General features: G+C 42.4%; 2 protein-coding genes and 1 pseudogene across 4 annotated transcripts in view; 2 read left to right on the plus strand and 1 right to left on the minus strand.

Moving 5' to 3' along the window:
* LRRFIP2 (leucine rich repeat (in FLII) interacting protein 2) overlaps nt 1-5357 on the plus strand; it is a 91328-nt gene extending 85971 nt beyond the window's left edge. For 2 of the 3 annotated variants that reach the window (XM_004676321.2, XM_004676322.2), the window contains 4 exons: nt 618-738; nt 2893-2972; nt 3564-3668; nt 4088-5290. In XM_004676321.2, coding sequence (XP_004676378.1) covers nt 618-738; nt 2893-2972; nt 3564-3668; nt 4088-4198 — 417 coding nt within the window. In that variant the 3' untranslated portion in view covers nt 4199-5290. Of the gene's footprint in view, nt 1-617; nt 739-2892; nt 2973-3563; nt 3669-4087 lie in introns of all 3 variants that reach the window. The other variant, XM_004676320.2, reaches the window with a different exon arrangement.
* Nucleotides 5358-5507: 150 nt separating this feature from the next.
* MLH1 (mutL homolog 1) overlaps nt 5508-23227 on the minus strand; it is a 36865-nt gene continuing 19145 nt past the window's right edge. The window contains exons 12-19 of the mRNA XM_004676323.2: nt 22380-22750; nt 18709-18857; nt 13240-13348; nt 11501-11564; nt 8457-8621; nt 7907-7999; nt 7572-7685; nt 5508-6604 (exon numbers count right to left, since the gene is read on the minus strand). Of these exons, the coding sequence (XP_004676380.1) occupies nt 6437-6604; nt 7572-7685; nt 7907-7999; nt 8457-8621; nt 11501-11564; nt 13240-13348; nt 18709-18857; nt 22380-22750 (1233 nt within the window). The 3' untranslated portion in view covers nt 5508-6436. The remainder of the gene's footprint in view (nt 6605-7571; nt 7686-7906; nt 8000-8456; nt 8622-11500; nt 11565-13239; nt 13349-18708; nt 18858-22379; nt 22751-23227) is intronic.
* On the plus strand, nt 20949-21330 carry LOC105854724 (annotated as a pseudogene).

A 23227-nucleotide genomic window follows, 5' to 3' on the forward strand; every position in this document is an offset into this window, starting at 1 on the left:
GGGTTTTCTAGCAGTTTTTATGTCCTGGTGTAGAGTTAACACCAGTTATGAAGATATTTGAGGGCATCTGAACAAGGTTCACGTTAGGATATCTTGCCATACAGTAGTCTTTGAGACAGATGTGCTTGCATAGGACTGGACTCATTGTTGTCATCACCATCATCAGCCCTACCATGAGGAAGTCATTGTCGGCTGCACTCCAGCATTTAAGGAACTAGTTTTTTAAAAAAGATTTATTTATTCATGCATACAAGAACTGGGGTAAAGGGAGGCCAGGGGTGCAGGTTGAGAGGATTCCCCAGAGACACAATGTGGGAAACAGGTAGACTGACTGAAATACACTGTTGAGGGGAGCAGTGGGACGAGGCAGGAGAGATCTGCTGTGCCATGTGGGTCAGCTCCCTGGCTGGGGATGGAACTCATGTTGCAGTGACTGCAGAATGCTTCACACTGCTGCATCTTAACCCCTTGCAGCACCAGGAAGGCCTCTTAAGGAAGTAATTTTTGAATTATTGGTCTGTGGCTGATGAAGATCAGCCCTATCCTATGGTTTGATTGTTGGGCTAAGCATCATTGAGAGAATCTGTCTTGCTGATGAACCTTTATTTCTACTTCAGGTCAGGAAGCTGAAGCTGCAGTTAGAGGAAGAACGGCAGAAGGGCTCCAGGAGTGATGGCACAGTGGGCGACCTGGCGGGGCTGCAGAACGGTTCAGATTTGCAGCTCATCGAAATGCAGAGTAGGTACTAGGGGACAAGTCAGTTTCCACCTGTATGTGCTCCATTCTAGAAATTTATCATGGCTAACTGCAGGCATCTAGTTCACTCATCATATAGTATTTGAGTGGGTTCATGGTTTTCAGTGTTCTTGTTAATTCAAACTGATCTTTATTAGATAGAATTTAAAATAAGGCCACAAAGGAAGCCTATTCAGTCATTCTAATTAAATTATTCAAATGAAATTATTCTAATTTCTCTCCCTTTCTACTTTGACTTCATAGTATTTTAAAATACCTACTGTATTCACAGGTAGGAAAACTTCCCAAGGTATAGAAATTTCAGCAGCCATTTGTATATAGATGTTAGGAATTCATGGACAGGAGAAACTTTTTCAATTTGAATAGTGGCTTTTCTGATAACTTATTTTAAAATATTGTTATTCTGTGACTTTTTAACCTAAATATTAAACTAGGCTAAGTAGAGAAGACTTTTTAGGTTAAAACTTTATATTATTCATACTAACCTTTGAGGTTATTATTACTTTCTCTGTTGGATGTAAGGTCAGACCCTTGTGACTCTGTTATATGTTTTATTCTAGAAATACTGTAATGGCATAGAGGGTAGATAAAGATGGGCATGAGGAAGTAGGCTGACTACTCAGGAGGCTATGGCCGTGAGCATAGTGGCTGCAAGTCTTAGAGGGCAAATGATAGATTTCAAAGAGACTGGCCTAAAGCAGCAAATTCAAAAGGATTGATATTGAGTGGAAATGGACATGCCGTTATGTGTTAATACTTCTAGAGCAGGCAGGTATTACAGAGCTGGTTCTGTAGAAGGCAGGAAAATGTTCTCAGGGCAGAACTGTAAAATAAGGTAAACTGAGCCAGTCTTGGGGAAGACAGGGCCTGGCTGGTAAAGACAAAAGCAGGCAGCTCCCTGCCCAAGGCCAGGAAAGGAACTCTGGTGGTAACTCTTGGCTCAGGCCTGTGATATGGCTGCTAAGCATGGTGTTTTGAAGTGGAATTTCAAACCATGCTGAAATGGCTGCGATCAGGGACTTACACTTTTGAAAATGGGAAGGAGTGAGTGGTTTAGAGAGTGAGAAGGAAGAAGCATGCTGTGATAATTGCTGGGCATAAGAATTAATACATGATTCTGAAACTCAAGTTTTCAACCCTGGAATAGTATTTGTTTTTGTTACCACCACAGGTGGCTTTTGAGGAGACAGTTTTATTATCCTATTACTTAAGGTGATAGTAAACTCTCCATGTAAAAAAAAAAACCTCTTGCACTGAAGATGATATAGGTGAATGTAACCTTAATTATTTAGAAATTTGGAAAAGTTATTAAATTAGGTAGATCAAATTCATCTCCTGTATGCCTTATGATTCTTTCTATAATTTCAGGGTGATCTGTGTTAAATTGGATTGGTAGGGGAATTTTTTTCTCCTGTCATTTCCAAACTTCTCATTTTAAATACTTTGCTTCTTAAGTCAGATACATATCTAATGATTTATAGTTCTACATGTAACACATTATCACAAATATCATTGAAAAACATTTTATTTCTGCAATTATTAAGGATTTACAATATGCAGAGTGTTTTGTTACAGCAGGAGTTTCAAGATAGATTCAAGAAAGAAGGTGAAGATGGAGACTTCTTACATGCATAAGATTAAGATTATGAAAAATAAGAGTACAAGTAAAATGCAAGAGGAAGGAATAGTTAATTAGTCCTGAAGGAGGTGAAAATTGATGGTGACCTTTTTAAGTTGGTTAAGACTTGAATCAAGTGGGGGGACAAAAAGCACTTAATGGACGGGTGAGCAGAAGGAGACCTGAGAGCTGAGAAGCCTTGGGGTGGCTGGGGCCAGGGAACCAGAGGCTGCGGTCCTGGGCACATCACTTCTTGGGGCCTAGGGCTACAGGTACAGTTGGCGGGGCTCCTTGCTCAAAAGTCTGTCCCACAAATCATGGAATGAAAAGATCTGACTCCTGACTGAAATGATGCTGTTGCAACCCACGTGCTGGAGCAAACATACTCAGACCCACGGCTGCCGTCACGCTGTGGCTGTGATGTGTGTGTTTGGTGTGAATAGCACAGCCCTTGCCTGTGCTGCAGGAGGGGTCATCTTTACTTCTAAGAGGTGATTCATTATTCTCTTCTATTCTAGGAGATGCCAATAGACAAATTAGTGAATATAAGTTCAAGCTTTCAAAAGCAGAACAGGATATAACCACCTTGGAGCAAAGTGTAAGTAATTCTTCTCCAGGGTACCAAATTATTTTAAAGTCCCTTAAAACATCTGCTGATTCCAAATAGGTAGCAAAGTCCATGAACATACAGGCCTTTCTGCGCTGTCTTGGCAGTTAAGTTACTCTGAAAGGTCTGTATTAAAGGAGAAAAGCCAGCTAAGAATGCCTGGCAGAGCAGTTCACTTTCTCTTGTCTATAAAAATGTGGAAAATCATAACTATAATTCTGTCTTTTATAGATAATTAAAGTGAATTCAAGATCACAGTTTGTAACAAAATCAACTACCATATGTTTCAAAGTCTAAAACTTTCCCATTTGGTTAGTGTCTTCCTGAGATGTTACTTTGGCACTTAAACACTCTGGTCATCATAAAACTTAACATGGGAAGTTGGCCCTCTGTTGACTTTACAGCTGTAATCCTCCCTGGGGACAGTTCTTGATACATAAATAGCAAGACCTATGACTCACCCTGAGGAGGCCTGTGTTAGATTACTTGGAATTTGTCATGACATTGTACTTCCATCTTGGCTACAAAAAATTGGTGGCGCTCAGTGCTCCAAACCAGAGCCCTGTGTTCTCAAATTTACAGATTAACCGGCTAGAGGGACAGGTGCTGAGATATAAAACTGCTGCTGAGAATGCTGAGAAAGTTGAAGATGAGCTGAAAGCAGAGAAAAGGAAGTTACAACGAGAGGTATGTTTTAATATGTTCTTTGGAATATATTCCTCAAAAAAAAAAAATCCTTGGAAATAAACAATTTGCTGCATAGGAATTTAATCCTGGGTTCAGTAAGTAGAGTTATTCTGTGTTGGTTTTTGACCTGCAGAGTGACTGCCATTTACTTTGCTGTTTTGACAAATTAATAAGAAAAAGATTAGTTTTACTTTTTGCTTTTATATCAGATCTGTTCTCCAGCTTCTATATATACCCTGTCTGTGATTCATCTCAGCATCCTGTTTAACCCTCGAGCTGCCTTGAAAGCATTCAGGCTGCAGGATCCTGGTAAAGGACATTGCAATTAGCAGTCCTTCCATTTCCCAGAAAGTTCAAATAAAGCAGCACTGAGCTTTGTTTCTGAACATGAGAAGTGACTGAACTCTTCTTGTCTCCAGTTACGGACAGCACTGGACAAGATCGAGGAGATGGAAATGACCAACAGCCACCTGGCCAAACGACTGGAGAAGATGAAGGCCAACAGGACAGCACTTCTGGCCCAGCAGTAGGGAGGCCGTCCTTCAGCCTGGGTGCTGCTGCAGGCCACCCAGAGGGACTGACACTTGGTCCATTGACATGACCCCCTTTCAGTACTGTTTGAGCTTTGTCATTAAAATAGCCACCTTTGTATTTTCTAATTTATAAGAGAATGAAACAGGTTTGAATCTTCTTGAATGAACACTCTGGATTTTGTTTGTAGTTTGATTCTAAGCTCAGAACTGGTCTGTGCTGTTTTTATTTTGTCCATAATTTAGAATCAAGCTTACCGTTTCCCCAGCTGCCTGTGCCTGGGCACTTGGAAGCCCAGCACAGGTTCTGGAGGACAGACTCTGAGTACTCACTGAGATTCTTGCTGGAGACCTCAAAACACAAGTGCCTTCTCCACAGGGCAGTTGAAACTTCAGTGTTGTCCAGTGGTCAAAGACATTTACCCATGATATCAGATAGCATATATATTTTAGAAGAAACAAGTTCACGGGAGGGGAATATATATTTCACTCAAATTTATATCTTTGGTGGAAAAAGACTTTTTTTGTAAAATATTTAAATTTATATAAGAAAAAGGTAATGGGGAATGTATAAAAAACTTGCTTTATTGCATGGGGCCTGAAGTCCAAGGTCTAATACTCTTAAAGTAAGAGTAGGTTCCTTAGTCTTCAACATCAACTGTGCTGTTTCCTGTAAAGTATTTCATCTGCTGCTTGTTTGTGGAATGAAACCTCAGACCAGCCCAGCAGGGAGGGAGGGGCTGGGCAGGCAGTGGGCAGTCTGCCTGAAGAGTCTATTAAACACACCCTTTTGCTGAGCACAACTGGCTGCTGACACATTCATTTTGCAAGAGGAGCCTTAAAATAAATCCTGGCAACCATGCCCCTCCTGTCTTATCCCTCCTCAAGAAAAAAATAATGGGATAAGAACTTTTGTCTATTAGGAAGTTTAGTTTCTTCAAAGGTACCCAGGTCAATTTTCATTGAGTATAGTCACTACAGAACCTGTGGTTCCCTTTTGCTCTCAGAATTAAGGTGTTTTTACTATTGTTGTATCTTTAATGTGTTTACACAGAAAAAGTACTGGCAAAAGTCTAATGGATTAAGGCCATATAATAAAATTAGACTCGTGAATAAAATCTTTAATATTTATTCCCTTTAGAGTAATTAGAGCTTTGCTTTTAAAACATGAACCCCAATTGCCTGAATTGAGATGATTTCCTAGTAGTAACAGCAGATGGGTGGAGTGGGGGAGGGGACTTTCTAAAGTGCAGGTTCACCCTAGAATCCCACATGTGCACGTGTTGTGGTCAGCTCAGGAGGCCTCGGAAACCCCCTTCCTCTCTCCACTCTCGTTCACTTAGCCTGTGCTTCTCCTGGGCTTGTGAAATCTCATTTCTGAGATGCCCTGGTCTACTTTTTGGAACCTAATTTTTGCCTTTCTTGAGGTAAAGAGAAAGTCTTCCTTTATGTTGTCCCTGTCTTTTTGAAGTAGAATGGCTTCTTTTTCAGTAGCTTTCTATTCTTATCCACAGACTTTTGTTCAGAGTATTCTAATCTAAATTTTACCTCAAAACTACCAGCATTCCTCCTGTGCTCACTGCACATGTGTTAATGCAGGCTAATACTAAGGTAGCTCATTTTAATGGCATAGTTTAAATACTTATTTTTACATCATCCTTCAAACAAGAATACATAGAGGTTTCTTTATCTTAAGCAGAAAGTATTCATATTCATTGCCATTAACCAAATGCACCACTTTGACTGGGTAAAAGACTGTTCCTTCTCCCAAGGTTTTTCCACTAGTTGTTGATGGTACTTTTAGATTGCCAGTTCAGCTTTCTCCACAGTCAGTGTCATCAGAGTCTCTTACAAGTTCAAGATCTCTTTTAAAAGCACTTGAACCAACATAACATGTACCACATGGTATTAGAAATTTATCATAATAAAGAATCAAATCAGAGTGTGCTCTATGAAATCTTCAAGGAAGCCTTTTTAGATGCCCAGATGGCTTTCAAACTACTTTTGGGGTTCTTCAACACTGTCATGTATTCACTATGTAAAAGTTGATCTAGAAGCACTTCAAATGTAGTAAAATTGAAGAAATCATATTAGGGTACATCTGACTGACAGTTTTATTCATATCAACTCCTTCATGCACAAAGGAGGACTAACTAATTGGAAGGCAAATGTGAGTCTCCAGCCAACATCAGAATGTAAAGGAAAACGAAACACCCAAGTCTACAGGAGACCATATACTTAACATCTCTCAAAGACTTTGTATAGGTCCGGCAGGTTAGCAAGCTGCAGGATATTTCCATCTTCTGTGAAATGTTTAGGTGGTAGAAGGTGTGAGCGGAGGGCTTTATAGACAACATGTTCCACAGTCCACTTCCAAGGCTTTGGAGTACAGCCAGGCACTTCACTCTGGAAAAGACGTGGCAAACGTCACAAGCCTCTCCCCTTGCTTTCAGTGCCCACTGGGTTCCTGGCTGATGTGCACTCAGTTTGAAAAGTTTTGGTGGCATATTGTGGGCTGTGCTTTCTTAACACGAAGTAGCCAAGGTTTCTACTGAATGCTTAATATTTTCCTACCATCATAAAGTTGAAAAATTGAAATTGTAAGTTAAGCCAGCCCAAGTTGGGACCATCTGTATTCTGAGCAGCTTGGCAAGTGTGCTACCTTTCCTGCCCCACTGGAATAAGGTATTTCCCTATTGCCTTAGGGACTTTGGCCAGTAGCAACTGGATTGAATATCTGTTCCACCTCCTCCAGGCTCTGGGGAACATTTGAGAAGGCCAGCTGTCCCTTATTGTCCTCATCTATAAAACTGGTATATATCTCTCTCCCTCAACGGATAACAGTCACTGAGATGGTTATAAGGTGGCTACTCGTTGATTCTTGCACTATTCAACTGCTACTTCCCACCCAAAGTAGTTGTTGATGAAAATCATTGTTATTTGCTTGGAAAAGGTAACATGGAAACGAGGAGCCCAGGCCCTTTCTGGGTCAAGCTGACCTCAGAACAGCTTTGCTTTCCTGGTAAAGGAGTGTAGGAGGTAGAAAAAGCTAAAAGAGCCAGAGGAGACTAGCTTAGACTCTGAGGGCTGGCTCCACACTTAAGGGCCCACAGGGGAGGGTAAGATGCACTAGCCCTGGGCAGTTTCACTCAACGTCCCATCTTTCACTGGGATGGCTTAGGTTTTTATGTATCATAGAACATCTGGAGGTACTTCCCAGACCAGCAGAAGGAAATAAATAGAATGAATAAAAGTTGACCATGTGCAGTGCAGTTCTCGGAACTGAAGGGTGGCATGTTTAATTTCTTAATGAAATGAAACTGTTGTGTGGACCCATTCCAATCGTGAAGTGCCAGCATGTGTACCACAGTACCTGCTGGCCTGTGAGGGTTGACTCCTCAGATATATACTGCTTCCGAATGGAGTAAAACATAGCACATTCTTTACTGAGGGTTTCAAAACATTCCTTTTCTTCATCCCAATTCACCTGATCCAAAGGAAAAAGACTGTATTAATATAAAATAAGTGATTTAAACAGATTTCATGTCTAAATGGAAATCATAGACGACTTAATGTTGCTGAATATTGTTGAGTATATGGGGAGGGGAGGGTGGCTTCAGCTATTTTAACTTTTCATCTTTCTCATTCCAGATGAAATTCCCTCCAGCACATGCTTATCAAAAGACTAGCGTGGGCATGACCACTTACCTCCGTGGCTAGTCGAAGAATGAAGATAGGCAAACCCTCCAGAGGAGGTACATAGTTGTCAATCAGAAGGGGTAAACCAATCAGGTTCCCTTCCTGCTTGGGAAAGAAAAGGCCAGGACAAGGGTAAGAAGTACTGTGTTTATAGTTAGAGCAAATGTCATCGCCCAGAGCATGCATCACATCAGTGGGTGTGCTTGGCGGGTGGGGCTGGGAACAGAAACACTAAGGACTTAAAGGACTTGTTTGACCTAAGCAGAACAACCTTTTCTTTGGATCTGCTCACCAGCCCCAAAGGGGTAAGAGGTAGCAGTAAGGAGAGTGTCATCGTCCCATTCACTGGTCTACAGGGACTATGGATCAAGTCTCCCTGTGTCTGGGTACTTCACCCCCGGTGGGCAGGAAGAGGTTGTGTAGCCTAACAATGCAAATGGGAAATTTCCTCTGTCACATGCTGCTGCTTGTGGGGACAACCTCATCTTAACCTTGGAACAACAATGGAATCTGTTCTTATTTGGAGAAGAGAACAGGCATAAAAATGGTGACCATGTACCTCATCGATTTCCAAAGAGAAGTAGTCTGCAAGCATCTCAGCCTTCTTCTTCAGAAACTCAACAATATATTCAGCAAGTCCTTCTTTGGGACCATCTTCCTCCGTCCAGCCACTCTCAGGACTATCTAAGGCGAGCATGGCAAGGTCAAAGAGTGGTGCTGGCTCCTAGGAATGAGCGAGAACATTAAGGGACAAGTGTTAACAGGACACCCAAATGAGGCCTGAATTCTTACAAAACTATGATCCTAACAGCAGGCGAGAAACACAAATCTAACACTCACCTGCCAACCCACAACAGAACCTCTTCCTCATTTACACTAATGGCTGTTTGAACAGAGATGTGAAAGAGCCTGCTGAACAGGTGGGGCGGTTGGGGCCTTGTCTTCTGTGTAGCTTTAAAGGACCCCACTTACATTGTTTTTCTCAACTTCTATTTTAATTTTGGAGTCACATTCCTGCTCTTCATTTGTGCAAGTGTTCCACTTGCCTGCCACCTGTGCCAGTCCCCACCCTGCTTCCTTTCCCCACTCTCTGGTAACCATTATATTCTCTCACTAAGGTCAAGGTTTATTCCTGCTGGTTTTTGGTTATTTATATTCCACAGATGACTGAAACTGTCCAATATCTATAGTTCACTTTCTGCTCATTTCACTTAACATAATTACCTCAAGTATATTTCTAGAAAATCACTAAGCAGGTCATTTCATTTTACTGCTTCATCAGTAACTAAAGAGGATGGGGAGGGAGAACATATTAAATTGAATTCTGTTTCAAGAAAGTCATCTGATGAGAAAGACAACTTTCTGTTAAAAGTAAGATATCTGATTTTCCTTCCATTTCTCCCTCTCTGATGTTACTGTTGTCAAACATCTTGTTTTTTTTTTACATGTTATATACCACTATTATTTTTTCATTACGGGAGTCAATTAGTCAAAAAGACCTAATACTTCCGAGTTATGCACACAATAACGGAACTTTAAAATACATGGGTAAAACAACTGCTAAGAAAAATTTATCATTATTTATTAAAGGTTTCAATATCCTTTTCTCACTAATTGATAGAACAGGTAGATAGAAACTTAGGCTGGAAAAAAGTTGAGAAAAACCATCAACTTAAAATACTTACCATTTATAGAACAGTCTAGTCAACAAGACCAGACTATCCATTTTCTCAAGAGCACATGGAACATAACACCATCATAGACTTTGTTGTGTATCACAAAACAAGTCTCATTAAGTCTAAAACAATTTTAAGTATATTCTTTGACCAAAATGGAATTAAACTAGAAATCAAAGATCTCTGAAAAATTTCTAAGTGATTGGAAAGTAGATAGCAGACTTACAAATAATTTGTGAGTCAGAATAAATCCACAAGAAAATTTGGAAGTATTTGAACTGAATGAAAATGGAAAAACTTAAGAAAATTTGTGATTGCTAAAGCAACCCGCAGGGGAAATTTCTAGCACTTAACACCTATATTAGGAAAGAAGACCTCAAATCCATGACCTCGGCTGCTGCCTTAAGAAATAAACAGAAAAGAAAATTAAACCTAAAATAAATAGAAGGAAACATAAAGCAGATGTAAGTGAAATAGAAAACAGAAAAAGCAATGCAACCAAAGATAATTCTTTGAGATTAATAAAATTAATGAACTTTTAGCCAGATTGATCAAGTTCAAAAGAGATGACACAAGTTATGAACATTAGGGATGAAGTGTTATATAACTACAGACCTACAGACATATAAAGGAATAAAAAGTATTAGGAACAACTTTATGGTAACAAGTTCAAAAACCTAAATGGATAACCATTCTTGAATGAAGCAAAACAGCAAAGCTCACTCAAGAAAAATGTAACTCTTTATCTATGAAAAACATAAAGCTACAAACAGTTCTTTATCAAAACTGAGCTTCCAGTTAACCTTCCCATGAGGAAATATCTAGCCCACATGGCTTCACTTGTGAACACCGAGTATTTAAGGAATGAATGCCAACTCATAAACTCTTCTGATGGAAAATAAGGGCAACTCATAAAGCCAGCATTACACTGATACCAAATCTATTTCTGGATAAAAACTCTTAAGCAAAGAAGGAAAATTTCTTAGTCACACAGGGGGCCCAGTCTACAAAAAATCTACTTATAGCAAAAAGCACCCTTAATGTGAAAACAATGCTTTCCCCCTAAGATAAGGATCAAAAGAAAGATTTATAGTCTCACCACTTCTATTCAACATTGTACTAAGGTTCCAGCCAGTGCAATCAGGCAAGAGAAAAAAATAAAAGGCATTAGCTAGGCTCAGCTAAAACTGACTTCACATATGTGATGATTGTCCATGTAGAAAATCTGAATCCATAAAAAAGCTACTAAAATTAAGTCAGTTTAACAAGGTTGCAAGACAGAAGATCAGTGTATAAAAACCTATATTCTATATAGGTTTTATATTCTAGCAACAATTGGAAATGTTTTCAAAGTGACATTTGCAGTGAGATCAACAAAAATATGAAATATTAAAGGATAAAGCTAACAAAAAGATTACCTCCTGTCAGCTCCCCACAAGGATCTATAGGTTCAACACAGTTCCAATAAAAATCCTAGGAGAATTTTTTGTAGGGCATATCACATGTAAAAAGATAGGAAATTACATCAATAAGTAATAAAATTTCAACTCAATTTAAATTAGGTAACGAAAAGGTCTTATAATAAGTGTACTAAAATAGTGAGCCTGGATTGTTTTTGGGTCATGAGGCCTGAAAGTTTCAATTTTTTTTTCTTTGCAAATTTTATTAAGTAGAAATGTATTAACTTCTATGACAATAACAGTAATAACAATAGAGTTGGCTACCAAATAACTTATGCTTTGTTTAAAACTACTGTAACTAAAGCTACCTCCATATGTAAATCATGCAAGACAGGAACTACCCTAAGCATATTTAGAGAAATTTAATACAATACAAATAAGATAGGAGGGTAGAGCTGTTTGTTTGTTTTTCTCAAAAAAGAGCAGATGTTGAAGTCTCAGAAATGAGAAGCAGGAAATAAACTTACCGATAATTTCAGAACTCCAAAATTGGCAAAATCATAAATGAGTATCTGGTAGAACAGCTCTTCACTGAAAATTAAAAAAAAGATGAAGTAGTTTTAAGGAAAACCTGAATCCATGCTTGAGAGCCAATCAGTAGGGACAAAACAGAAGAAACCGCCCTGGAAGCAGGGATGAGACGTGGTAGTTCTGCCCTGTGGAGGGACTCCCGGGGCTCTGCGGAGCTCAGTCCCTGTGCTCAGCTTGGTGTGTGGCACCACAGATACAGTGTGAAGGCGCTGCCCGGCGTGCCGTCGGCCATGCCTGTCCCACCCTCTGGTGCTATAAAAGGGCTTTTACACCTGTAGTAAGAATTAGGGAGTTATTGTTTGCTTACCTTTTCTCCTATTTACCAAGAATCCTTTAAAATCACTTTATAATTCACCATTAAAAATTATTTAGAATGTATGGGGAGGACAGGGAGACTTTCTAAATAATCAGAAGAAATAATCAGACACATACCAACATGGTTTAGGATGATGCACTGATCGACAACATTCCAAAGGCAGTTCTGAAGCATATATCGAACAACTTAGAAAAACAGATTATTGACAAAAATGGTACTTTACAGTCCTACAGCTATCTACACCCCACAGATGTTGTCTGAAGACTTCACTATCAAGGTAGACAAAGCACCTACTATACCTGCTGTGGGGAAACTGAGGTACTGGCAACTGACTGAATTGCCCCAGATTGGAATCAGTAAAGTAGGGAAGGCAGGTGCTGAGTCCAGACATTGCAATCTGAATCTGGTTTGCTCAGTACATTTCTTTGCTTCTTATTGGGAAGCCCTTTATTAATAGTTGAAATTCTAGGACTGGCCTGGATCTTTATCTCTGAAATGAGCCTGAACACAACTGATTTGGAACACTTCGATATGTTGAAAATTAACAAACAAGGGTAGTAGAATTCCAAGCCTAGGAGGAATGAGTTCTGAAAGGAGGCTAAGTGTGCCAACACCAAGCTGTGAGCTGGGGCAGGGGCTGGGTTAGAGCGTCAACGAGGCGATTATCTCGTGTGCCACCTCATGCAATGGGGAGTGGCTACCCTCCTGCGCAGGGTCTTGAAGCACAGAAGGGTCTCACGGGAATAAAGACTCTGGTATGCAAGCTGGCAGCACCCTCCCAAGGTAGCAGTGTACTGATTCAAGGACATTTAATATAGGTTCTCCACGTCACAGGAGCTCATCCACAAAGTCCCTGGATACAAACAACAGAAATGTCACCAGCTATGCGCTTGACAAAGGGCAGTGCTGGCGTCACCCTTCCTGCGCTCGTCAAACTCACTGACTCATTCAGTGGCTGGAGTAAGCCCTGTCATATTTCCATGCTGGAGGGAAGGGAGGTGTCAAGTCTTTTTTTCTCTTGCATCCTCCACAGTACACTCTTGCACACAGCAGGTGCTAGCGTGCTAAGCACTAAGCCCTTAACACCTGGCTCACAGCAGTCAATATTTATCGAGCACCAAACACTAGGTTTCTTAAGTCATTTCTACTGTTCATAACAACTACAAGTTAAGTAATAACAATCCAATTTACAGATGAGTAATCTGAGATAGTTTAGGAAAGTAGATTACCCAAGGTCACGTAAATGGTAAATGACTGAACTTGGACTTCAAAGTCTGGGTCCCTTTCCAACTACCTTGAGCTGCTCTCCCCAGTTTTTTATGCTCATACATCCTGGACTTAATGGCTCTTGCTGATTACCTGAGTTTGGTGGTGTTGAGAAGGTATAACTTGGTCTGATGCTGTGCCAGGGCCCATTGTGGATTCACACAGCCCACGAAGGAGTGGTTGTGCAGCATCTCCCGAAGAGCTGGAGAACCAGAAAACAGGTGAGTACTCAGCTCACAGGATCTCTGTGCAGCCCAAAGCACCGAGTACCACATTGAGGATAGCAAACAAGCAGAGATGCCTTCCACTGATAAAGACATAAAAGAGTAAAATATATTCTATTTAAATGAAACAAGGGACTAAGGAATACCCAAAGGTCACAATCTAAGACAAAGCAGGAACCCAGCGAAGTCATGAGAGGTCTGAAGACAATTTTATCCAAAGATACCAGAGGAACAAACGAATGAATTTTAGTCTCACAGGATCTAAGGTGTGGAGAAAGGAGAACAAAAGCCCAAGAATGGTTTGAAATCAAGAGTCTGGTGGAAGACTACTACTCTGTATGTGACTCACAGACCCCAACGACTGCATTCTCAGTGGAATGGAAAAAATACTAAAATGTCCAAAATACTATTATGTCTGGGCCTCAAATCATATCTACAAAGGTTCCAGAGGTTGGAAACACAGCAAAATAAGTATGTTCATTATGTTTAAGAGATAGTACAATGAGTTCGTAACAGGAGATTTTTCCAGAGAATTAAGTAAATTGCTAAAAGTGAAAAATGAAATAAGAAATCAAAATTTAACAGATTAAACTAAGTTGTCAAAGTAATTAGCTAAAAGGTAGAGTTAAAGCAATTGTCCAGAATGTAGCCAAGAGAGAGAATTGTGAATGACATCTTACACAACACGGAGGACAGTAAATATATAACCCAAGTTCCAGAGAGTGGGTGCAGGGGGAGAGAGAATATTTGAAGACTTTGAAGACAAAATATTGCACAGAAGTGATGGACTCCAAACCTTGACTCTAGGAAGTTCAACAAAATCCACCTATGACATACACAGGTAACAAAGGGCTCAAGAAAAGAGATCTCAAAGGCACTAGGAACAAAGAGAAAAATGACTGCCAATCTGGAACCAAGCAAAAAAACTTTTCAAAATAAGGATGAAAGAGAAAGCAAAACTCGGTTTGCCATCAAGCCCCACTAAAGGATGTTCTTCAAGCAGACCATGAAAAGTCTAGGGGGTATGACTGTGAGCAAATAATAGCCACTAAATTTAAACAACCTGACAACAGAAAGTATTATGGAACAACTAGATACTCACATGGAAACTGACTCAAATACCATGCACCAAAGGTGAATTCCAGGTGGACTAGAGATCTAAGTACAAGCATTTTGGGAGACAATATAAAAGCTTATTTTTAATTATGCAGAATAAGGAAGTATTTCTACATAAATTAAAAAGTCAATCTTTAAGATCAACTCATAAAATGTGCCTACATTAGAACTAAGCATTGATGAAGATGTTTTCTTGTAGACTACTCCTAAAATCAGTAAGACCAAAACAACAGCAGCAACAAAATAACAAACCACAAATCCCCCAAACCCAGAAAAATGAGCGGAAATTTTGAATGGGAAGTAAATAGAAGAAATTGCACTTATGAGTAGCCAGGCCAGGCAAGTAAAAACCACCACTGACACCAATATCAAACAGGTGGAATCTTGACAATAGCAAATACAGGCGAAAAGGAGCAGGAAAGGAAAGCTTGGGTCCCCCTTGGAGGGGCACATGGCTACATGACGCCTTTAGAAAACAGCGCATTGAGTTAGGACCCAGTGGTAACCAACTGTCCTAGGTACACCATCTAGGGCAGGGTCCTTAATCAACCTGCCAAGATCTTGATCCTCTCAGCAGGGAAGGGGGGTCAAGAGTGAAAATGGGGTTCAGGCCGAATGAGTCCTCCCAAAGGCCTTCAACAACGTTGTCACAAAGTGGATATCTCACACAGAAAAAGTAACCAGAATGTAGGACGATGGGTGTATTTTTTTAAAAAGATTTACTAATTTATTCACACAGAACTAGGGTATAAGCCAGAAGTGCAGGGGCTGTGAGAGTCTTCACCAGGGACAGAGTGAGGAACAGAACAGGCAGATTAATGAAGTGCACTGCTGAGGGCAGCAGTGGGTGAGTCAGGAGAGGTCTGCTGCCCCATGTGGATCACCTCTGGGATCAGGGATTAAATTTGCACTGAAGCGGCTGTAGCCAGCTTGCAGTGCTGCATCCTAATCCGTTGTGCCACCAGGGAGGGCCCAAGATGGGTGAAATTTTTTTTCTTCAAGATGTATTTATTTATGCATACAGAACTGGGGTACAAGCCAGAGGTGCAGGGGTAGTGAGAGGATTCACCAGAGACAGAGTGGGGAGCAGAACAGTCCACCTGAGGAAGTACACTGCTGAGCGGAGCAGCAGGCTGGTCAGGAGAGGTCTGCCGCGCCATGTGGGTTAGCTCCGGGGTGGGAATCGAACTCATGCTAAAGTGGCTTTAGCTTCTTAGTGCTGTGCTTTAACCCGCTGTGCCACCAGAGAGGACCCAAGATGGGTGAATTTTAATGCCTGTTTCTAAGTATATATAAATATACAAACTGCAGAAATATAGAGGATAGTTCCATTACAAAAAATACAAAACTAAGCAAGTTTTTTATGGCTACAAATAGGGTGATAAAGCTTTAATAAGAAGGAAATGATTATTACAAAATTTAGGGTAGCAGTTAACCCTAAGGGTGGCAGGAAGGAGATGGAATCGAGGGAAGCATGTAACATTTCAAGACAGATAAGTTCTGTTTCTTGAGCAGGTGTTCACCTGCCTTCTGTGGACCCTTTGTGGATTTTATATACATGGCTTTGTATTTACCAATACATCTGTACCTGTTTGTGTAGTGTGGGTGTACAATTTCTCTTTTTAATGAAAGGCGTGAAAACGGCACCACAACTGGGAGGCACAACAGGGGAGCTGTAAGCCTGCACATCTTGTTACTGTGCCTTATTTTTTCAAGCTTGGGCAGCACAATTTATTATATAAATTCAGCAACGCACACTGCTCTCTCACCCCACATCCCAGCCCCTACCGCCCCCATATAAAGAGGCTTATTTTCTTCATTTTTAGAATAAGCATTTTTCTCTGTTCCCACTGGAAACTCAATGTCTCTACAGGATGTTCTGCGTAGGAGGAAAATGATTATTTTAAAAGCTGGAGAACATCAAATAATCTTGAATAATGAGGCACTGGAGGAAAGAGAAGGCAGTGTAAGCCACTAAAACAGGGTCAGAGATTTTCCATCCAGACTGTTCATGGAATGCTCTGACGCATCCACAGCTACTGAAGGGCCTCTGCGAGTGAGTGAGCACGGCAGGGAAGGGAGGGGGCGTCTCGTCATTCAGCGCTGCCTGTCCTCCAGGCAACACAACCAAGAAGACCGGCAAGCCTTTTCTTCACTGGCTTTGTGATGCTGCCCGACCTCTTCAGTGGCCTCTCTGGACTTCCAGGACTTAAACTTCATTCCCCCCAGACAGCTCCACAACACTGGAAGGCTGTGGGCATTTCCTTCTGCAAGTAGCAAAATGGGACAATATCCTTCTGTGCTTCAAAACCAAACCATATAGCCGAGTTCGTGAAAAACTTGGGTCTCACTGAAAAGCAACAAGTAAAGCCAAAGGAAGGGTGGCCCACCCCTGGTTCCTGCAGGCAGGAGGGCGGCCTGGCCGCAGTGCGGTCCAGGGCCTGCGGCTGTTGCCTGAGATGATGAAGCACCCCAGGCAGATGTTGGCCCAGGGACCCTGGGTGGCCACCTTCCTCGGTTACAGTGTCTTTCATTCTTATGTCGCAGTCAGCTACTTAACTAAACAACCTGCAACACCATGGTACCTTTTAACACGGGGTCAGGGGTCATTTCTTAGGGACAGGCATAGCAAGGTTTGTCACTGACTTCACAGACCTAAAAACCCTCATCTGGTGGCAAACCATATTAAGAGTATGTACTTCTAGAACCAGTATTTACCAAAAACCAAGGAAATCAAGTTGTAGATAAAATGTCTAGCAGAGTTTCACATTCAAATGACAGCAAGTTCTCATGACTTGCCCTCATTTGTTAACAGATAAAGTATGGGACAAGCAGCCATTTCTAATCCCTGAAATGAGCCTAATTCCATGGAACACTGAGTGGATCCTGGACCTTCCAAAAATAACCTTGTTTACTGACTGACAGCGTGCCCACAGGGGTGGGTAAGACTCCAGAGACTTGTCTGACTGAGTATTGACTTTGATATCCCCTAAAATAAAGATTCTGGGCTTCACCTCCCAGGCTGCCTCTCATAAACACCTACTCTTTGAATATATCTTACTAAGGCCACCCTCTAGTTTTGTACTTAGACCATAGAAGAGACAAAAAAAAAAAAAAACCCTCAGTTCTGGGCTACCCTGGTGGCACATAGGTTAAAGACAGCACTATCCACTCATATCAGGAGTATAATGGACAAGGCAAGAAAATAATAAGGAACAGCTATATACCAGAGACATTTTATGGGGGTGAAGTGGGAATGAGATCAAAAACAGTAGGAGGAGGGAAGTGCACTGGACTTTGGTGATGGCACATGGGTGATCTGGTGATGGGAAGCCTAAGGGGATTACAACTGAGATGGAAAAATGCACAAAATGATGGAAAAAAAATATGAAAAAAAAAAGGCAGCGCAACTGTCAACCACTGAAGCATGAGTTCGATCCCCAGGCAGGGAGGTGACCCCCATCTGCACCAGACCTCTCCTGTCTTGCCCACTCCCCTCAGCAGTGTATTTCAGTCAGTCTGCCTGTCCTGCTCCTCACTCTGTCCCTGGTAAATCCTCTCACCCCCTATACCTCTGGCTTATACCCCAGTTCTTGTATGCATAACTAAATCAATCTTTAATACAAAACAAAACTTAGTTCTACACTAGGGTATCCTGAAAAGCTTTCTCCAACGAAGATGAAAATGACTTACGACTTTGTCTTGAGAATATTAAAACTATCTGACTCTTTACTGTGTAACCAATATACTTACATTTTAGCCCTGATCAGCATGATACCCAAGGGTAAAGTTAATCTGAAAAACTGAGGCCCAGAAAGGCTGTCAGATGCTGAGATGACACAGTACAAGGGTAACGCCAGGACTGGGGCCCCCACTGGATCCCCTCGGAGGCAGCCACCCCACTCAAGCCACAGGACTGGAATTCGATTACATTGCTTTGAACTGAGAAACAAACTGAAGCTTATATAAATGCTGCTTTACTCTGATTCCCATGGTTTAATGAGAATACCAATTAATTCTAATTAAAACCAGGCTTTTTCCCTTTCCCAGTTGAAAATGGTCTTTAAACTGCTACTGCTGCTGCTGCGGGTGAGTAAAAGGAGCGAGGTTTGCTCCACTCACTCCAGGGGCCAACCCCACGTGAATGTTCTCTACACTGCCAAAAACGTCACACTAGCAGACGAACCCTTGGAGTCCCATGCAGACCTCTGCACTTACGTACTCTCATGTCCCCGCTGACTGATTTCTTCCTGGAGACTCAGAACACTGGTGAGGTTAATGATCCTCCTCCGGGGGGTACAGGCCGCTGTCATTTCCTTTCTGGACTCATCTTCCACCATTTCCACATCAGAGCCTTCCCGATGTCTCTTTCTGCAGTGAAGATAAGGAACTGGCAGATCATTACTGTTCGTTTTTTTCTCCTGTTATTTAACTCAGTCAAGTTTTATGCATTGTGGGGGCTTCCCTGACGGTGCAAGGAGCTGACCTGCATGGCACAGCACACCTCTCCTGTCCTGCCCACTGCTCCCCTCAGCAGTGTTTTCAGTGGATCCACCTGTTCTGCTCTCCACTCTGTCTCTGGTGAGTCCTCTCATCCCCACACCTCTGGCCAGTTCTTGTATGCATAAATAAGTAAAAATAAATCTTAAAAAATGATGGCCCTCTCTGGTGGTGCAACCGGTAAAAGTACAGCACTATGAAGCTCTACACAGTCACCAAAGCATGAGTTCGATCCCTGGCCAAGGAGGTAACCCACATGGTGCAGCAGATCTCTCCTGTCTCACCCACTGCTCCCCTCAGCAGTGTACTTCATCACTCTGCCTGTTCTGCTCCCCATTCTGTCTCTGGTGAATCCTCTTAAAGCCCTGCACCTCTGGCCTGTACCCCAATTCTGTATATATAAATAAATAAGTCTTTAAAAAAAAATAAAGGAATGTGGCCCTCCCTGGTGGCGCAACGGGTTAAAGCACAGCACTGAGAATCTAAAGCTGCTTCCGCATGAATTCGATTCCCGCCTGCCCCGGAGGTGACCACGTGGTGTGGCAGACCTCTCCTGACCCACCCGCTGCTCCCCTCAGCAGTGTACTTCTTCAATCTGCCTGTTCTGCTCCCCACTCTGTCTCTGGTGAAGCCTCACATCACCCCTGAGCCTCTGGTCTGTACCCCAGTTCTGTATGCATAAATAAATAAATCTTTAAAAAATAATAAAGGAATGAAACAAATTTTATGAATTGCATTCTGGAAAAGGGAGCAGCTTCTCTGTGCTCCCTCTGCACATCTGCAGAGGGATTGCTGTGTAATAGCAAGGTCAGTCTGATTCCTGGCACACTGCTCATCTGACAGCCCGCAGACTCCAGCAGCAGCCCACTGTGGGTCAGCAGGACCTTGGAGTCTAGCTGGGCCCAGCCACAAGTAAGCTGACTTTGCCAAGCCTCATCCATTTCATCCTCAAGCTAACCTTCCATCAGTTACTGCTATAACATCAACTACATACAGCCATCAAAAACAGGACAAGCCACAGGCCCTCACAGCACTTTCTAGGGTGGGAGGCAAACAGCAACGTGACTTAAGTAGCAGCAAGAAAATAAAACAAGGTCATGTAGCATGGGGAATGGACTGAAGAGAGATCTTGAGATTAAAAGAACAAAGAAGGCCTCTGCAAGCAGTGACATCTGAGTTGCAACCTGAGTAACAAGAACCCCGAATCTTCCTAGGCTCAGTATGCAGGGAGCACAAAGGTGGTGAGAAACTCAGTCAGTGCTGCTCAGCCGCAGTCGGTGTGGCCAGAGCATCCGGGGAGAGTAGCAGAGCAGTGGTTGAAGAGGGAGGGTGGTTTGAACTCAAGTGTGGTGGGAAACCACAGGTTGTCATCAGAAGAGCGATACAATCTGATTTTTGGCATAAAAGGATTTCTTTGACTGCTGTGTGGTGAACAGTTTGTGGTGTCAGTTCCCCCAAGTGATAGACAGAAATGTAGCACCTCCCTGCAAGTCTGTTTAAGAGCTTTAGCTGAGGTCAGAGCATCTGGCACACAGAGCACGTTCGATAAATGTTAGCGGCCTGTGTTATTCTCTGGGAAGGAGTCCTCAGAAGTCGTCTCACTAGGCTGACTCAGAAGTGAGCAAGCTGAAATTAAGGTTCCAATGGTCAACTGGCCCCAGGGACTCGTGTGTAGCCATAGGCAAGTGGCGTCCCCGAGCTCCAGGTTCAGCACCTGTGCACCTGAAGAAGCCACAGCCGCCTGGCAGAGACAGGGAGATGTCATGTCGTAGTCATGGGTGCAACACACTAGGAGCAACCAAATCAAACACCCATCGCGTGCGTCCTCCCTGCCCGTGTTCTAGCTCTTTCCACTAGCTTCTAGGTTTCAGGGGTCTTATATTTTGGGTTGAGAAAGTGTGTTTCTTCTGAGAGGAATGAAAATAGCTCTGAGTAGGCTGAAAGAAAATCTTCCAGAGAACAATGGTGGTGGTGGTGGCTCTGGCAGCTCGGGGACTGATTGCAAGGAACAGAATCACCGTGATTCTTCAGAGGCTCTTGAAGTTCTCCTCTCTTGTTCAGTCTGCAGCCTCAGTTCACTTCAGAAGGAAAACTGGTGCTAAGGCAGGGGCATTTAAGGAACTTGATCCTGTACAGAAAATCTTTGTGGACAAGTTTAGAGGATGCAAAAACTAAGCAACAGGCATCTGGACGCCCTGTTGGTACTGGCCCAGAATATCAGCAAGAGCTGGATAGAGAGCTTTTTAAGTTTAAGCAAATGTATGGCAAAGAAGGCATGAACACATTCCCTAACTTCAAATTTGAAGAACCCAGGTTTGAGGTCATTGACAAACCACAGCCCTGAAGAAATAATGTAAAATGTATCGGTAATGTATCCTGCATTAGATTACCACTTAGGAGAAGTATCAGAATAAACATACATTTCATCTCTGTCAAATGTACTTTTTTTTTTTTTTTTTAAAGATTTATTTATTTGTGCATACAGAACTGGGGTATAGGCCAGAGGTTCAGGAGCGGCGAGAGGCTTCACCAGAGACAGAGTGGGGAACAGAACAGGCAGATCGACGAAGTACACTGCTGAGGGGAGCAGCGGGTGGGTCAGGAGAGGTCTGCCACGCCATGTGGTCCCTTCCGGGGCAGGCGGGAATTGAACTCATGCGGAAGCGGCTTTAGATTCTCAGTGCTGTGCTTTAACCCGCTGCGCCACCAGGGAGGGCCCCTGTCAAATGTACTTTTAATTCTGCTTCCAAATAAATAAATTGGTGATGCCAGGGGAAAAGAAAGACAATCTTCCAGATATTTTCAGTGTTCCTGTCTAGCCACCACTGCTGTGGAAGTTTTATCAAAATTCATTTCTTAAAAAATAAGGCTAAAGGCCCTTCCTGGTGGTGCAGCGGGTTAAAGCACTGCACTAAGAAGCTTAAGCCACTTCCACATGAGTTCGATCCCCACCTCCCTGGGAGGAGATCTACATGGCGCGGCAGACCTCTCCTGACACGCCCACTGCTCCCCTCAGCAGTGTACTTCATTGATCTGCCTGTTCTGCTCCCCACTCTGTACGTGGTGAATCCTCTCACCCTCCGCATCTCTGCCTGTACCCCAGTTCTGTATGAATAAATAAATAAATCTTTAAAAAAGAAATAAGGCTAAGTCTTCCAATGTAATTTGAACTAATGAATGGCACTATGGACATTAAAGGAACTCCAAAGGCCACTATGATAGCTGACTTAAGCCAAGATGAAAGGCAGACAGACCAAGCACTGCCCATTTCCAAGGTCAAGGGAACATGTTGGGTGGAGAGAAGATGGACAAAGTCCATGAAAAGTCCAAGTTAGAAGGCAGCTTTATTAAAGAACAAAGGAGGCAAGCTGCCCTTTCCCCAAAACGCCATACCTGGGGTTGCCCAGACTGGATGGAGACCCTTTCTTCTCCGACGTATCTGAAGTCTCCTTTGTTGCATCCCCCTCCAAGCCCTGATTCCTGGCAGCCTCTTCAGCAGCAGCTGGGAGTTCAAGCATTTCCTCATCCTGCGGCACAGCTCTGCCGGCAGCATCTGCCCTGTCTTCTGGGGCAGTGTTCTGAGGCTGGCTAGACAGGGCCTTGCTCACAGGCTGCAGAAAGGCATCGAGCTTCTGCTCACGGGAATCTGTCCGGACCATCTGGTAACCATAGACCTTGTCACTTCCCGAAGCAGATGTGGGGGTCACAGGCACTGTGGATTTAACCATCTCCCCAGAGGGGCCAGCAAGACCTGGTAGTAAAGTCTGTTAAAAAAAATGGGAAGGTTCAGAATATGACCTAGAAAATCCCAAGTCCCCAAATGGAGCAGTATGGGAGAAAGAAGCTAGAGGCAGGATGATTATGGAAGCAATTTTACCCAAAATTTGAAGTATAAAGCATATGCAAATATAAAATTGAAGATTTTAGCAAATTTCTTATAATCTTAAAATTGATTTGAAATGGAAACCTGAATGTAAAGTTCTTGTATTTTTACCTTCTTTTTCCTGCTGTAAGAGGATCTTTTTTTAATGGTGAGATACATGTAACTAAAAATGTACCACTTAACTATTTGTAAGTGTACAGTTATGGCACTGAGTACATATATATTTTTGACTTTTTCATCCTCACAAAGAGAAACTGTTCCCATTAAACACAAACCCACCATTCCACACACCCCTTCCTACGCCCCCAGCTTCAGATAACCACTATTCTGTTTGTAAGTACATTTATTTCCTAGTTCT

This window comes from Condylura cristata, unplaced genomic scaffold (genome assembly GCF_000260355.1).
Source record: "Condylura cristata isolate star-nosed mole 26May11 unplaced genomic scaffold, ConCri1.0 scaffold00004, whole genome shotgun sequence".
Lineage (NCBI taxonomy): Eukaryota > Metazoa > Chordata > Mammalia > Eulipotyphla > Talpidae > Condylura > Condylura cristata.